At 36.6% G+C, this 18,391-nt stretch overlaps 1 protein-coding gene across 1 annotated transcript; it reads left to right on the forward strand.

Moving 5' to 3' along the window:
* Window positions 1–419: 419 nt before the first annotated feature.
* On the forward strand, window positions 420–1,263 carry LOC149218848 (uncharacterized). The gene is made up of 3 exons (XM_089382484.1): window positions 420–759; window positions 848–918; window positions 1,040–1,263. Exons 1-2 carry the CDS (start codon window positions 453–455, stop codon window positions 898–900), a joined length of 360 nt encoding a protein of 119 aa, XP_089238610.1. The 5' UTR covers window positions 420–452; the 3' UTR covers window positions 901–918; window positions 1,040–1,263.
* The last annotated feature ends 17,128 nt before the right edge of the window (window positions 1,264–18,391 follow it).

Consider the following 18,391-nt stretch of genomic DNA (forward strand, 5'->3'; position numbering starts at 1 on the left):
AATTTTGCTTTTCCAAAAGATTATTAGTGTCATCATGATCTTCTCATCTTTTACTACTTATTCACATCCCAGAGGCCACAGTATGGTTAATCTGGGCTCTGATACCAATTGTCATATGTCTATAAGCTAATACTTAATACCCATAAAATTTTTTGTTTATTATGCGTATACAGTACCTTAATTAGATTTGCATCTGCACTTTAAATAAATATGTGTCATTCAGATGGTCACCACCGCCAGGTACCTAGCCTACCCTAAGGTGGTATATGGTGGCAGGTATTTAATATCGATGTGAAATCCATGAGTACCGATGGTCTATGGTTAATATAATTTCGATGGCATACATTACCTTTGGGCCATTCAAACCTTCGTAGACTTTGTGAGCTAGCGCCACCAGCACTTGACATCTGACTGCTATATTAACGCTGCCGTCCGGATCACGTGACAGCGGTATGGCACTGAGTCCGGTCTTCCCGCGCCTTTCCTCCTTGGTATTGTCACCTCCATCGACGGTGGGCGTCTGCTGCCAGGGATCAAGGGCCAGCACCGTGCCACGTTCTCGCCTCGGGCAGGTAGGGTATATACGCGGTTCCTCCGGTTTATTCGAGGTTTTTCCCTCGGCTCTCGATCTCCAGCTCTCTTCGTTTTTCCACTGCGAGGGTTTACCTTGTTGCTCCGCGCCGAGACCACAGCACTTCGGGTTCATACGCCGTTCCACAGGGGTTCCTCCTCATGCATCTCCAGTTTTACCTCGGCCAGGTAAACACTCTCCAGTTTAATGTTTTTGATTCGAATCCCGTGATTACAGGTTATGCAATCGTCTAAAGTTTGTTCTTGTGTTTACCAGGTATGAACGGCATTACCCGACCTTGGCGGATCTGGAAGAGCTCCCCTAAATGAGGCCGCCGAGCTGCAGAGGTATTTATCTGAGCACTAGGGTCTGTTTCCGATTGATGTAACTTCATTTCTCTCTGGTTGCCGGGAGTTTCCTCCATTATTGGAATGAGACCCCAACCTGATGACACATGGTTGGCCGCAGGTTTGACAGACCTCTGGTCTCGTTCCGATTACAAAGTCTTGAGATGTTGTTTAAGGAGCCGGGCATCTACCCGCTTGCGGTGATTTTGGGTTCTACCCTGGCTTCCAAAGCTATGAGTTTCGCTTGGTCTGCTTACATAAATGTGTACTGTTGTTAAACGTTTTCATGGCTACGACCATATATTTTGACTATTGTGAGAATCTGGTTGATAACCAGTTTGTTAATGATTTGTGAACTCGTTTGGCTCGTGGCCTATGATTCACATGTAAATATTTATATATATATGTTTTAACGCAGTTGCATTACGCCCCTGTCTATTTGTGGTATTGTTTGGAATGATTTCCTTCTGTATTACATAGGGTTTATATGTTAACTGAATGTATATTACATTTCTGAATGCATATTACATTTCCTATTCGGAATTCTTGTTGATTCGGACACTGTCCTGTATACATATTGTCAATTAGTTCAAGGGTTTATAGCACATGGCTGCCGTATTGCTCAAGTGTAAGGAGAACGGCGCTGCCGCCCCGCATCTGACCTCTGTAGATGTGTGGGCGCTTAGCTGGGTGTTCCTTGTGATTGAAAACCCCGAGGGTTTGTAAAGTGTTTAATGGTTATGCGGTATGATTCAGAAATCCTTGTTTTTGTTTCCAGCAAGTATTGTGTCTGTGACTTAATGCCATCGAGCGGTTATTTCCTCGGCACATCTTAATGTTTATGTTTTGCTTTTCAAAGACGACTATTAATACTACGGCATTATTCTTGTCTTATGTTTGTAACACCTTACGGGTTATACCTTTATGCTCTCTGCAACAGCTGCACAATCTTTAAAATTTGTATCATGCTTAAGTTCTTGTTGTCGTTACTTCAGATTCGCCGAAACCCTTATGGCGGAACCGATTCAAGATCTGTTGTTATTTCTTTTTGGTTAAAAGAACCTTCGTTTAAGTTATTCATCAAGGTTTTGATACTAACTGTGATCATTGGACCACGATGTATTCGACCAGAATATTCTCGGGGTATGAATAACCAGTTGTCTGGCTCGGATAACTCTTAAACTATGAATCCCCTCTTCTTGCACGAATAGGGTTCACCCAATGATTCTATTGTCTGCGGTATTGGTTCTCCATTTGTTCTGTTTACTCTGTCTTTCAGTTTCTACAGGTACAGTTCACAGTCGTTTGGGGTTTACAGACTCTATACTCAGTCTTTTGGGCTCTATAGATATTCTATTTATATATTCTTCTTCCATGCAGAAGGTCGCAGACAGGTTTCTTGTTTATACAGATAATGTAAAGATTCTGTAGTTTGGTTTATAGTTTAAATGTCCATAACCTGCACAGCTGACTATAAACACACAGTTTTTCCTTACGTCTAGGTGTTTTATACCCTGTCAGAGTAGTCTTACTTGTGCTATCCTCTGCTTCGTACAGACAGTATGGTTTACATCCTACCCTGCTAACCACTGACAATAACAGATACAATTATGAATTACACAGATAAATTTGAAGACATAAGTGTCCGTTACTTACCTGGTCTCCTCTTGACAAGGTGAGTCTGGAACCAGTCTTCTGCGCAAATCTCTGTGTAAAGCCTGATATCCACCCAACCGTGAGATCAGTCTCTCAAGACCTGAGTCTCCCCCCAAGCTTCTGCTTACCGGATCACTATCCTCAGTAAGCCAACACTGTGACTATCTGGTCCTTACCAGACTTAGTCCAAAACAAAGTTCTTTCTTTTCTGTTTTCCTCCTCTGTCTGTCTCTACAGCACAGAGAGAAACTATCCACCCCTTTTCCTTTTTCCTGGAGACCTTTCCAGTTAAGGAAGGTGGTTATTTTCAGTTCCATTAACTGTTTTCCCTTTTGGGAAACTCAATGCTCTTTGAGTAATTCTTTAAACATTACTTTAATGCATAATTCAAATCAACAGATTACTCTTTAAAAGAAAATAGTTCTCAATGTCATTCAGTTTTTACTGCAGTAAACTTTTAAATAATTACATTTACGGGGTCATCACACACTGCATCATCCTTTTATAATGATTTTTAAAAAATTAAAATATAATATTATTTCTAATTTTACTATTTATTTAAAGAAATATTAAAATATTTTTATTATGGTCCTTTACTAAATGTTATGTATTAACTTTAAAACCTGTTATTAAAATATGTTTTAATATTATCATTTATAAAATATTATATATCAACTTTATTTTAAATATGAAAAACTTACCTATAAGACTTGCCAAACTCGTGCTGGGCCCAATTCTACAGAAACTCTCATCTTCTTGGCGATTGTCTTCAGAATTGATGGGAGCTATAATGCATCAAGTTATGGTCTGCCAGATTCGAAGGCCAACTTTATTTTAAATATGAAAAACTTACCTATAAGACGTGCCAAACTCGTGCTGGGCCAAATTCTAGAGAAACTCTCATCTTCTTGGCGATTGTCTTCAGAACTGATGGGAGCTATAATGCATGAAGTCATGGTTTACCAGATTCCAAGGCCACTCTCTCATTCTTAGTCTTCCTAATTGATGGTGTTGACAGGCTAACTCTTGTTCTACCAAATTACGTTGAAGGCCTTGCAATCGTGGAGAGTTTTATTAATTGCCGAAACAATTCATCATTGGTGATAGTTGGCCTAAATGCCAGCGACTCTGAAAATCTCAATCTCTACAGAAAATTCTTTCAATTTCACGTTTATATCATCTCTATCATTAGTGAAACCTAAAAATGCGGTAGCAATCGATTAGGTACAATGGAGATTGTGCCAACGGTCATATTTTTCAAGAGTGTAGCAACCGATAAGGTACAATGGAAATTTGCCAACGATCATATTTTTCAAGAGTGTGGAACGGTCAAAAAAATTCAAACCCCGCGCCAAGATCATAAAATATTCAATAAAAACGTGTGGATAGATTATTTTAATTACAATTCCAAGTGGAATTTACCGTTTAGTTCTAAATTTTATTCGGCATTCTCTAACGGGAAGACAAATTGAAAATTCTCCAATATAAAAAAAGTTCATGAAAATATGTTGTTAATTTTCTCATTCCATTTTTTAAATGACATTTATTTAGTTTTTGATAAAAAAATTTATTTTTATTTTTAAGTTAAATTGAAATAAAATAATATTTTTAATGCTATTATTTATTTTAAAAAATAATATTTTTCTTTTAAATTACTCTTAAAATAATTATTTTTATTATTTATTAAATATTATAAATAAATATTATATCGTAAATATGGTTTGAATATGAAAAATTTATAAAATAAACAATAAAAATTGTAATGGTGTTTTTGGTGTCAAAGACACTTCCCTTGGAATTGGTTGTTACTTATTAAAGATTTAGAGTGTATAATGAAATCGCAACTACAACTGCTAACAATAAGTATACATAAGTTAAGTGAAGATTGAAACATCAAAATAACTACAACAATGCCTATTGTTCGTATCTTCTATCATCTATATTTATACAAAAACTGTGTTTGTTGATTTCGTCTTTATCCTGAAAGAGTTATGGTGGTCTTTCTCTTTCGAATCTGAGTAAGCTTTGACAGTGTCCAATGTCAGAGGGTGAATGATTTGTTTGACAATGGATGTAATTGTCTCCAACACCCGTCCTTAATTATGACCAACAACTTAACAATAACTTAACATAACTTAAACATGTTTGTTAGTCCAAGTCTCACCGAAGCTGACAATGACTCAAAAACTTTGACATCAGCTCTTGCGTTGAATTTTATTTTCCTTTTCTTCTAGATCATGTGTCCTCTTAACTGCTTTATCATTGGCTTTTCATTGTAGGCTCAAAATTTCAGTTTCTGCATTTGTTTTTGGAGCACTTATGTAATGCCCCAGGAAAATGTAAATATTTGACTTTACTGTGGTTAAAAGCTAAATATGACATTATTAACTGTTTTGGAATTTAATAATATTTTTTTTTGTTATTCTTTAATAAGATAAGAAATGTTTTCTTGGAAAAAATGTTGGCAACTTCTGAGGGGAAGTTGGGAAAAAACGGTTGCAGTGACTGCAACCCTAACTACCTCTCCTAACTGGGAAGGTTTCCAGAGGAAAAGGGAGGAAAAAGTTAGCCTGTGTTGTTAGGACAGGTAGAGAGGGAAAAAAAAGAAGAAAGGAGATGGCTAAGTCTGGTGAGGACTAGATATCCAAGCGCTAGGTGCAAATATCTTGCCGAGGACAATGGTCCTGCTAGAGAGCACGAGGGAGAGATTCTGGTCCCAAAAGACGAATCTTGAGGTTGGGTGGCAAATTAGAAGCAAAAGACAAGAGAAAGTTTCGCTTCTGTAGGACTACGCGGATCACCACAATACAGGGAGCAGAGGTGAGTAGTTCTGTTGCAGTAATATTGGAACATCGAACAGACAGGTACGGAAAATTACAACTACTGTGCCTAAATAAGTCTGTGTCATTTATAGAACTTGAGAATTGTAACAGAAACTTTTGTGTAGCTATAACTCTTAGAAAAAAAAACAATTTATTAATAACATTAACAGATTGAAAAATGTTATCTGCGTTTTAAAGGAAAACGGGAGTGTGATGTACACTTAGGATCCTCGTAGGTTGGGGAAGCTGATAGCAGGGCGTCACTGTAGGAAAACCGTAAGGTTATAAAGAAAAATTGAGCCATGCGAAGCCCCTGTTTGAGGACAGAGAAATCCCTGAGGGTAGGAGTAAGATAAATTACTTGGGCAAGAGACGTTTTCCTCCATTGTTAAACTTTGGTGTGTAGAGATTGAAACTGGAACAAACTGTAAAGCTTGATGCCAAGGAAGAATGTATAAGGACTTATATACATTTCATAGAAATTATACAGGTGATAATGGTGTATGAAACCCTAGGACATATCTTTCTTAAGGTACCGGCAGAAGAGGGCTCTGGCGTGCCAAATTGGTAACACCCTGAGTCATGCAAATAAGCATGGTAGGAAATTACTGTAGCATGATTTTCTAATGAACAGGACAGAACAAATGAGGTGATGATAATTTTATTAAGACATCTCTTTTAATAAACAAGAACCATGAGATATTCAAGGAATAAATGAATTCAGCTAGCGATATGCTTGGAACATTCTCATAAAAATAACAGTGAAACTAATGAAACAGTGGTGAAATCCTTTAAACAATTCTACTAACAGTAAAAGACAAGGAACGAATGAAGCACAGGGCTATGATATATCTAGTTCTTTGATAACTGTTAAAACAAGGAAAACATTTATAGATAGAGTCATTGTCCTCTCGAAAATCCTCTGGTAACAGTAAGGGCAAAAGAAAATAATTGTCAGACAGAGTGGGTTCCCTGAAACTCTTGACAACCCATAAGAAAAATGAAGCGAGGAACCTTGACAGAGGCTGTTACAGCCGTGTACCTTTCCCATTCGATTAAGAAACAAGAATTTTAAGGAAAATCACATGATAATGTGTAACAAATGTAGCTGAACGATAATCAACCAATATCCAAACCCTTGAATCATATATAGACATGCAAGATTAATTCATGAAGGAAGCAGTAAACTACAATTTGACTGGCATCTCTCAGGTTAATCCTGGAGGAATAACTCCGAAACACTGTTGTCCATTAAATAAATAGAAATGCCACGGGATGAAACCCTGGCAAGGGATAATTCAAAAATTACATTTAAATAGCCACTATCCGAGCCTCATGCTAGAGTCAAACCCTCTACACGAAGGTCGCATAGGGTTTCAAAACTTCTACAGCATACAACCAATCAAACACATAATATTTCTAAACACTGTGGGACTGTAAGCTAGCTGGGAAAACCAATTTAGTTAAACAGTGGAAATCAAAACCCTGTCCAATTATGCAACGAGACAAGCTTCGCTGAAAGCCCTCAATTCGGAGATAAACCCCTTACCTGGGATATCGGTGACGAATTTGGTAAAACGCTTCCACGCAACAGTAGTGAATAGCTCCAGAGTCCTGGAGAAGGGTCCCTACAAACAAAAAACCATAGCAACCATTAGCTAACGGTGTTAGGGGAAGCGCATGACAAGGAGAGTTCAATGACAGGAAAATTCTAAGTATTGAAAACAAAACACTCACCCGAGCTTCACCAAATAGCGCAGATGCCATAACCTGGTTCTGAGAGTTCTAACCCATTCGAGGCCCTGGAGCCATAGTGGAGCAAGTCACGGAGAACAAAACAATAGAAGAATGGAGCTAGCGCCAAAGTGAGGAAACAACATAACCAAACGAGTTATAGTTGACTTAACCCGGAAAGAAATCTGAACCGTAGATCTACAAAACTTCATAACCTCCATCGATCGGGTGGCAAGCCCGAGAGTGGTGACTGCGAGAAACGAGCCTGCTCGTGCCATGCACAGGGCAGAGCAATAAGAAGCCACGCAGAACCCAAAGAACATACCAAGCGTACAGATAATCAAATGTGTAATTAATATAAATTGCCAGATGTCCATCCGTATCATCCTTTTGCAGATTGCGAGGAGTTGGGAGTTTTCCCAAGGTGATAATTAGTTAATGAAACCAGAATGAATAGGACCAACCTTTACTATCACCAGAAAATAACGAATTGATTGCCAAAAAATGTTATGGAAGGCCGGAACAGTAAGTGCCGAAATAAATTACGAGGTTACGTGTCATAGGGACCATTCATACATTAGTAATACCATGTATTTTTTTTTTTATGATGGAGACATTACAATTGGTATCAGAGCCCAGTTACAAAACTGAGGCCTCTGGGAATTGAAAATTGAAAATTGAAATAGAAATAGCACATACAATTTATTTTCGTCCCTATTTGAGCAGTTCAAAAAAAAAGAAGTAGTTAGTGTGTTGATTTACTTTTCTTATGTTAAAGACAGGAAACCAGAAGACTGAGAGTATGAGAAGAGGAGACAGTGCATCGCGCAGGTATGCGATGGGTCAGGGACCTATAGCTAGCCTTGAGAATAATCCCGAGCTATGGGTATAGCTTGGAGAGGAGGCTTTCAATACAAATTAGGCTATTTTGGAGACAGTGCAGGAATTGAAAAATGAAATGGTCCGGTTACGTGAAGATAACGCATGGCTAACTAAGAGAGAATTATAAAATGCCTGTCTGACAAACAGACCCAGTCGCCAATAAATCCCAATGTAGAGCAGCAAAGAATGTCAGAAGAGCAGAATCACGACACAGAACCTGAAGGGTCGGAAGAGAGGGAGAAATTCCGGGTAAAAGATGGAATGATAAGAGAAGTAATAAGTCAGCTGGAAACAATAAAGGGAATCACAGTAGTGGTAGTAAGGGAGTTGGCAAGGGGCAAAACAATAGAACTGTACAGAAAGATTCATTCAGGTCCAAGCCAACCAATGAGTCCAGAGTCAGTGAACAGCCTATAAAGTTGGACAGCGAAAGGATAGCAAGACCTCTAGTACAGTGTTGGGGTTGTGGAGGGCCTCACTATGTAAAAAATTGTCCTCAGCGAAAGGGAACCAAAAAGTTATCCCAAATCCATGAAGCATCGACAGTCAGCGACATAGGACGTAGTCTACTAAGGATTAATGCAGCCCTGGACGATCGTCAGGCAGAGTACCAGCCGACCATGGTGGAATTCGAAGGTAAAATTTCAGACCTTACTGTAGCTGTTTTAATTGATCCTGGAGCCACATTAAGTTATATTAGTCCTAAGGTGGTAGAACATTGTAAACTCCAACTTGTTAAATTCAAGAATTTGTGGCTAGTATAGTTGGCTACAGGGGCCAAGAGGCGAGTGCTTGCAAAAGTCAATAACTGCTCTTTAAAGATAGCAGGGCAGCCAGTAATGGCAGATTTAAATGTGCTTCCCCTTGGTTCATATGATGTTCTGATCGGTATGGACTAGTTAGAAAAGCACTGGTCCTTAGTCAACTGCAAAACAAAGACTATTTATTATAGGGATGAGCTTGGAGCAAGGCAAGAGATGCAAGGAATTAAGCGGCTAGTACAGGTTCGGCCAATAACTGCATCTCAGTTAGCGAAATGCATTAAGAAGGGGTGTCAAATTTATGCCATCCAAGTGGGCTATGCTAACTCGAAAGATAAAATAGCCACGTTGGACAACATCCCTGTGATACAAGAATTTGCTGATGTGTTTCCGGAAGAGATTCTCGGACTGCCGCCTAGGAGGGATATAGACTTTACTATCGAATTAGTACCAGGGGAAACACAAGTATCTCGAGCGCCCTACAGAATGAGTATACTTGAGATGACAGAATTAAAAATGCAGCTACAGGAATTGTTAGACAAAAACTATATTCACCCCAGTGTATCTCCTTGGGGAGCTCCAGTGTTGTTTGTTAAGAAAAAAGAGGGGACTCTTCGCATGTGTATAGATTATCATCAATTGAACAAAATGACTATCAAAATTAAGTACCCTCTACCTCGGATTGATGAACTTTTCGACCAAGTGAAAGGTGCAACAGTATTCTCCAAGATCGATTTACGATCAGGTTATCACCAAATCAGGATTAAAGGAAGAAGACATAGCTAAAACAACTTTTAGAACAAGGTATGGACATTACAAGTTTGTGGCGCTACCCTTTGGGTTAACTAACACCCCCACAGCTTTCATGTGCTTGATGAATAGCATATTTCATCAATATTTGGATAGATTTGTGCTGATATTTATCGATGATATATTGATATATTCCCGCACTATGGAAGAGCATAAGGAGCACCTCAGATTGGTGCTGCGAACCCTCCGAGAACACCAGTTATATGCCAAGTTCAACAAGTGCAACTTAATCAAGGAAGAAATACAGTATCTGGGCCATATAATCATGAAGGTAGGGATCACGGTGGACACCGAAAAGATAAAGACCATAATGGAGTGGCCCGTACCGAAAGATGTAGCAGACATTAGATCCTTTATGGGGTTAGCTGGTTATTACAGACGATTTGTAGAAGGGTTCTCAATAGTAGCGTATCCTATCCTATATTCATGATCGTCTAGGAGAGTCTACCCAACAAGAAATGTTATTTTCCAATAAAGATTCACTCTATGCATATATAGGTTTAATCTCCCCTCACATGATATATATGCATGATACAATCTACCCATTCAATTTGAACTTCTATGTCTAGGAGGGAGTCTTATGAGAAGAGGCTCCCCACCATCCTAGTGATTTTTTTCTGTATTGGCATTGGTGTGAACTTGTGATAATAAGAGGAAAAATATTCAATCCAATGATACATTTGAGTATGTTCATGATGGACCCAATATTTATAATAAGTGCTCCACCTCTAACTCATGTTCATTGGTGTGATTTAGAGAACTATGCCACCAAATACACAAATTCAAACCAACTCTCAAACTAACCATTGATGGCACCAAAGCCAAGCGTTCATGGTAAAATATTAGTGACATTAATAAAAAGACAATTGACATGGGGACTAGCTAGAATCAAAACTATGTTATCCAAATGGAATTGCAAGATTAACTCTAGATTAACTCTATTTTCCCATCCTGACACCAAAAGCTCAGCTTACAAAGATACGAACATGCATACATAGAAAACAATGAAACACAATGAAGAGAGATATAAAGAGCCAAATCTGCTTGCAAAAAAGATGAGAGACACGTAGAAACAATGTTGAATTCCCTCAACCAACAAGAACCCACCTACTACGGAGCCACAAGCTGACTACTAGAACAACATAAGCACCATGTTGGCTCTAAAACATAGCCAAGAGGAAAAGAAGCAACTAGTGCCACCGACTAAAAATACCATGCACCACCAAAATAAGAATGAAACACCCTTAGTTGCCACATCCTTTCCCTACAACTAGTCTCAGTACAATGGAGAACTCACCAGGAAAGAACTAAACATGCACTATATTACATCCAAGACAAGTAAATAAACCTAAGACCCTTGATTAAAAAAAACGAACTGTAACCACTAGCTGAATGACAAGCCGAAGATTTAGATAATACATGTCAGCTAACAAGTTGATTTGATCAGCTATGTATCTTCCCTTGGATTGAATCCTTGAAAGAGGTAGATCTATTGGTGTTTCTGGGACCAAGATCTCATCCATGCAATCTCATGTTCAATATAATGGAATAATTTTGCGAGATGCAATAATCCCTCATCTAGAAGGGGTTTCGGAATACCTTCCCTTCGAAAGATAGGCATTGACGTTTTGCAGAGATTCTTAAACTTTTCTCGATGCAATAGTCCCTCATCTCGAAGGGGTCCTAGAATGTCTTCCCTTCGAAAGATAGGAAATAAGGTTTTGCAGAGATTCCCAACCTTTTCTCGATGTGCTGCTTCATATTCTCCACCAATTCCAAGCCCCCGAGAGTGGACTTCCCATTAATACTTTTGATGAAAATCTGACAGATTTCCTAGACTACCTCTAACTTTATGTTTCTTAGTTCAAAAATGGGAGTGAGAGAGGGATCTCTTTGTGAGGTTGAATCATACTTGTGGGCAGGCGACTTCAACACCATTGACCCAAAATCTAGCAGTGCGGAGCAAGTTGAAGATCCCAAAAGAAAACGGAATTTGTAGCTCAACCCATACCCACATGGGTATTCTTGCCATTAATACCCAAAGGCTGCTAAACCCCATCCTGTAGAATAAAATTTAAATCCCATGTTTATTTTTTTTTCCATGTCATCATACTCCTTTTGAGTCCAAGCATGGGAGGTTTCAACCATTCTATAACAAAGTTATATCCATCGACAACACTTTTCAAAAATTTGCAACAAGTACAAACCCTAGATCATTGCGTGAACTCCATTTTAGTCCTTCATCTTGGAAATAATGTTGAAACTCACAAAGTGTGTTCGATCATTTTGTTACGCATAAGGTAATTTATACAAGTACAGTCATAGATTCTACAAGGATTCATTGACTGTAATTTATTACTCACCTATGCTAGCCGACTCCTGTCGATTTTTGGTTGACTGCCATTGATGACTTGCCACCATATCAACAATCGCAGATGGAATGATTAATATTCTAACAGATGACATATTATAGTTATTTAGTCCTTGATCTTATTTAGTGCTTGTGTTTGATCTTAGCATATAACATATTTATTCCTTGAGAGATTAATATTCTAACATATAACATATTACAGTTATTTAGTACTTGATCTTGGCAGATAACATCTTAATTAGATATTATTATATGAAGCAACTACTGAAAAGTGTGATGGGATAATTTTTGTTACTGGCCATTTAAATTTTCTTCCTTCTTTTTTAAGAAATTCAATTACACAATGGTATATAACTTGTGAGAAACATATATAAAGAATGTGGCAAATTGGAACTTTAAATGTTCCTTTCATGAGATTCCCTACTCTAATATCAAAATCATTACAAAGTGAGGAAGAAATGTTGCATCATACTTTGGAATTCATTTCTACTAATGTTGCTCAACATTCTTTCTTGTTTGTTTTTAGATCTTCTAGAACACCATTGTCAAATATCCCTAGATATTTCCATTAGCGAGTTGATTACCCTGAATCTGGTTGGTTTCTTTCCAATTATTTGTATAACAACTTTTCGTTGACATCGCATATTTCTTGATGATCATAAAAACTAGGTTACAATTGAAAGGAAGAAGTTTAAACGATTTCAACATGAAGACGGAGAGTGGAACGCACAATTTAACGAAGCTTACTCAATTTTGAGAATACGTACCTCATGTTCCCACATTCATTTCTTATTTCCTGATTAATAGGTTAAATATGGACATTTTGACTAGTCCATCAGCGTAGGTGCCTTCCTCTAGTTTCTTGAACAGTTGATCAACTTTTTTCTTTCTATTCTTTATTCGTTTAAATTTGTGACTCTTCGCTATCATGTTGAAGCCTTGGTTGGTTGGATTCGAGATAAACTCTCATCTTCTTGGTGAATGTCTTCATATTGATGGGAGATATAGTGCATCGAGTCATAGTCTGCCAAATCTCAAAGAAACTCTGTCATTCTCGGTCTTCCTAGTTGGTGGTGCTCATGAGATAACTCTTATTCTACTAAATTTTCTTCAACGCATTTTGAGCGTGGAGAGGGTTGTTGACTGTAGAAATAATCCATCATGGATGATAGCCAACATTGGTAGGCCTAGATGCCGTCAACTACGAAATTCTCAAACTCTGCAGAAAGTTGCACAGGTTTGACATTTATTGCGACTCGGCCATCTGTGGAACCTGGAGATGCCTTAGAGTTCGATTGGGTACAATAGAGAACGAGGCAATGATCATCCCTTTTGGTAGTGTGTGGAACGGTTAAAAGGTGTGTAGGGTTTCCATTATCATTTAAAATCAAATTTTTGGTTTAAATTTAAAAATTTCCAATATCAAATTATTTAATATATTTATGGAAATTTCTTCTCGTTGATTTTCTTCCTTCAATTTTTTACATTACACTTTATCATTTTGTTATTAATATTTTAATATTTGAGATTTTAAATATAATAATATCTATAATATTATTATTTATTTAAAAATTATTGAAATGTTTATTATTATTATTATTGGTTAAAAATTATATTTCAATTTATTTAAAAAAATAAAATTCATATAAGTGTTGCATAGCTATGTTTGTAGTGTACAACTTTATAATTATGATATTAGACCTTAATTATTGGAATCACCTTATAAGGATATTAAAAAAGTTCATAATTGGCAATTCACCTTTTTGTGGAAATGGCAACTTGGGTTTAATTTATATCACTAGTCTCTAATTCCCATTTTGAGAAGATTTATACATATTGTTGCGGGATGATCTATTCTCCTTTAAAGCTGGTTGAGCCACTCCTTGGCTTTTCTATGAGTTTATATTTGAGTCCATCTCACAGAAAAAAGAGTTTATTGGATGCTAAGATTAGAGAAAATATACTCCAACAATGATGCCTTTGTTAGAAAACTAAACAGCGATTTTGCATGCGGAAAGAACTGAAAAGAATCACTGAAACTTAATGCCCAGGGATACGAGTTACCTCCAGCCATTGGTGATGTTTTGATGAAGGCCACAGTCCACTTGCATGCTACTTCTTCAGCACTCCAGCTTCAATCCTCGCAAAAGAACACAAGAATTCTGAAGGCACTTCCGAGCTCTGCTATCTCAGCTAGATGGTGTAGAACTGAAGGGGGTTGAGATAGGAGCTTGGGGACCAAACAGATGAACCTATAGCTAAGCTTCCATCAAGCTTCTAAATGCTATGTGTTAGAAAAACCATAAATCAAGGTAGAGATGAGATCAAAGTAATGGACCACTTTAGTAGCTCCCAATTATTAATTTAGTAATTGCAGTGGATTTTCTTAACTTAAGGAAACTACTGCAGTTGGTTTCCATAAGTTAAGAAAAGCTGCAACTCCATAAATCAAGGTAGCTTTTGTGTTAAATTAATGGAGCTTAACATTCTCCCACTTGGTCCATACTTCCAAACTTAATGTCTCAACTTAAAAACCATTGATAATCTGTATTAAGTAATAGATACATGAATCATAGCGATAAGTCCTCTAATGATGAGTATTACCTTCCATGTATTACTATGCATTTATTCTTATTATAATTTATGTGGCAACAATTTCTTAATGAATAAACCCTATGTTTATTCTTGGTCCTTCTTAAATGAATTTTCTCAAATCAACTTAAGGTGCACATAATATGAGAAAAAACTTCACAATAATTAAGAATTTCATTAACATTGTCCATACAATGAAAAAACTGCATAATGGAACCAAGTCCCATATTCAATACATGATCCTTGAAATTAATTGTGGCATGCCCTTAATCAAAGGATCATTGATCATTAACTCAGTGCTGACGTGCTCAATGACCACTTTATTTTCTTTAACACGTTCCCTTATAGCTAAAAACTTAATGTCGATGTGTTTATTTCGACTCCCACTTTTTTAGCCATAAAACCAGCAGCTGAATTATCAAAATATATTCTCAATGGCTTAGATATAGAATCCATAATTCTAAGCCCAGAAATGAAATTCTTAAGCCATACACCATGTAAAGCAGCCTCAAACAGGATATACATAAGCATGTAGTCTTTGGTCCCTTGAAGGTACCTCATTACTTTCTTTGCAGCTCTCCAGTGGTCTAAACCTGGATCACTCTGACATCGTCCCAACATTCCCACAACAAATGCAATGTCAGGTCGTGTGTAGACTTGAGCATACATTAGGCTTCTGACAGCAGAAGCATATGGAAGGTTCTTCATTTGTTCCCTTTCAAGGTTGTTCTTCGGGCATTGGTTCAAATTGAACCTATCATCCTTCATAACGGCAGCTACACTTGGTGAACAATCCTTCATCCGAAATCTCTCTAAAATTTTATTAATATAGGTTTCCTGTGACAGACCCAAGATGCCTCGAAATCTGTCTCTATGGATCTTAATGCCAATGACATAAGATGCCTCACCCATATCCTTCATATCAAAATTTTTGGAGAGGAATTTTTTCACCTCATGTAGCAAACCCTTATCATTGGTTGCTAGCAAAAAGGTCATCCACATATAAAACAAGAAAACAAATTTTACTCCCACTAACCTTCAGGTATATACATTGATCCATAATGTTTTCTACAAAACCAAAAGAAGAAATTACAATATGGAATTTCAAATACCATTGGCGGGATGCTTGTTTTAAACCATATAATGACTTCTTGAGCTTGCAAACCAATTGCTCACCATGACTAGAGGGGAATCAATGAAGATGTGTTATTAATGAAGAAGTGTTATCAATCATTAATGAAGAAGTGTTAATAACCATCATCTTTTAGTACCAGTGTGAACATGCATTGAATCATATGTGACATTGTTTTGTAAATTAATGCAGTAAAGACCATTAGACAAAATACCATTCCCAACATAATCAGATTTATAGAATAGACTGAAAGATTTTTCTGAAAAGTTTAAGGAATATCCAAAAGGTACAAGCCTTGAAACTGAGATCAAGTTTCTAGAAAACTTGGAACATAAAAGGTCTTTTCTAACTCCAAAACAAAACCACTACTTAAAGTTAAATAACATGTTCCTATAGCTTCCACATGCGAGCCCATCTTGTTTCCTGATAAGATGCTTTGCTCACTTCCCACTGGCTTCCTTTGGTTTTGCAAACCTTTGCAAGGAATTCGAAATGTGAATTGTTGATCCAGAATCAATCCACCATGTGTTAATATTAACATTAACCATATCAGATTCACAACAACCAAACGAGATTACTTCCTCAAGTTCGGGAATGTCAGAACGAATTTCAGAGAAATTTGCAGGTTGTACTACTGCATCAAAATAAAGAATCACATGCTTATGTTGAGGCTTAATAAACTTTCATGTTTTACCAATGTAAAACATGGTAAAAAGAATTGAATCAAATGACATGAAAATTGCCTGTGGGCTAAATTTTCAATTCAAGCAGATTCAATAAAACTTTATGAACTTTCACGTTTTACCAATGTAAAACATGCTAAAAGGAATTGAATCAAATGACATGAAAATTGCCTGTGGGCTAAATTTTCAATTCAAACAGATTCAATAAAACTTTATAAACTTTCATGTTTTACCAATGTAAAACATGCTAAAAAGAATTGAATCAAATGACATGAAAATTGCCTGTGGGCTAAATTTTCAATTCAAGCAGATTCAATAAAACTTTTATGAACTTTCATGTTTTACCAATGTAAAACATGCTAAAAAAGAATTGAATCAAATGACATGAAAATTGCCTGTGGGCTAAATTTTCAATTCAAGCAGATTCAACAAAACTTTTATGAACTTTCATGTTTTACCAATGTAAAACATGCTAAAAAGAATTGAATCAAATGACATGAAAATTGCCTGTGGGCTAAATTTTCAATTCAAGCTGATTCAATAAAACTTTATGATAAAACTTATTAATTCATAACTCCTGTGGGTAGGTTATGAAATTTTATCCTAATTAATCACATAAATATAATAAAAATTCCTGTGGGATAAAATTTATTATATTCAATGTAATTAATTACAATTTAATGTCTAAATAATCTTTATGTGATCTTTCCAATCAATATATAATTTTATTTAATTAAAGATGTTGTGGCTACTCTCTAATTAATTAAAATTACATGGATCACTAGACATTAATTTTGTTGCATAAACAAAACTTAACCAGAGAGAAAAATAATGTTTACTGAAAGGAGTAAGTCAAAATGACATTTTAATAAACTCCATATAACTGTAATATTTTTCCAGCAAAATCAAATTTACATTCCTTAATCTAACTGTCCCATAATTTATTTAAGACTAATTCTTAAATTAATTACAAAATGGGCTCTAAACAATTTGCAAACAAAACTGCAAATTTGAAATATTATTTTATATATATTATGGCCTTCTGTCTATCAAAAGGAACCTGCAGTCTACAACAAGTAAAACAAATGAGCACTGCATTGTCATAGACATGACCTAAAATCCATTCATGGGAGTATTGGAAATAAATAACAGCCACGCAGGCCCATCTGCGATCAGATCCAATAGCTTGTCAAGAGAAACTTTAATATGTATGCTAAAAAAGGATCAATGTAATTACGCTGTATGTGAATGCAGTAATTAGCCTATTTGGGCATAGGAACTCTTAACGCTGAGAAAAGCCAGTCTCAACAAATATATATACACATACACTAATCAAACCTGTTAGGCATAGAAACTCTTCAAGACTGAGAAGATCTAACTTCATCGCACCATGTATTTATTCCATTAACATTATAGCTAGCCCATTCTGGGTGACAGAAACTCCCAGGAAAATCGTGAGAAAAGCCAATATCATTTATTTCACCATACTTACTGTGAATCCAAATTGCAGAGGACCCATGGCTACTATCAGTGTACACAAATAGCAATAGCAATACTCCCTCTAAACATCGTAAAAATTCCATGGGTTCTCCTACTTTTCTCTGGCATTGATTTCTGCAGGAATGGCTGCTTGGAACCATCCATGTCATTCTCCAAATTCTCCCCATACTTCATTATCGCGGCTAAATCCAGAGAAACGTGACAACCCAATATTAACACAGACAAAAACAAATTAAAGAAACTGATGATATGCAGAGCCGAATTTCTACAGATGAGAATTCAAATCTCAAAATTGCAGGTCGCTTATGCAACACTTTTTCAGGATTGCTCCCCACAGACAATGTGTCAAAATAAGATCACCAGCGTTGTTATGCCAGCAATGTGTATGCTCTATTCAACATGAATGATATACATGACGCACTGGTTATTCTCTGTCTTAGTTATCTTCAGGAAAATTTGAGAACATCTATTTATATGATAACAAACCCTTATTTCTTGGACTATACCTAATCATTGTAATTGTTGTATTA

The sequence above is a fragment of the Pinus tabuliformis genome, chromosome Q (assembly GCF_031772625.1).
Source record: "Pinus tabuliformis cultivar Carrire ecotype Pingquan chromosome Q, CPIR1, whole genome shotgun sequence".
Classification (NCBI taxonomy): Eukaryota; Viridiplantae; Streptophyta; class Pinopsida; order Pinales; family Pinaceae; genus Pinus; species Pinus tabuliformis.

What these genes read in the sequence shown, in the direction of transcription:
- LOC149218848 (XM_089382484.1), top strand. Translation starts at nt 453, where the DNA reads ATGGCACTGAGTCCGGTCTTCCCGCGCCTTTCCTCCTTGGTATTGTCA. An exon ending in TCCAGTTTTACCTCGGCCAG is followed by an intron (nt 760 to 847) that starts GTAAACACTCTC and finishes TGTGTTTACCAG; the next exon opens with GTATGAACGGCATTACCCGA.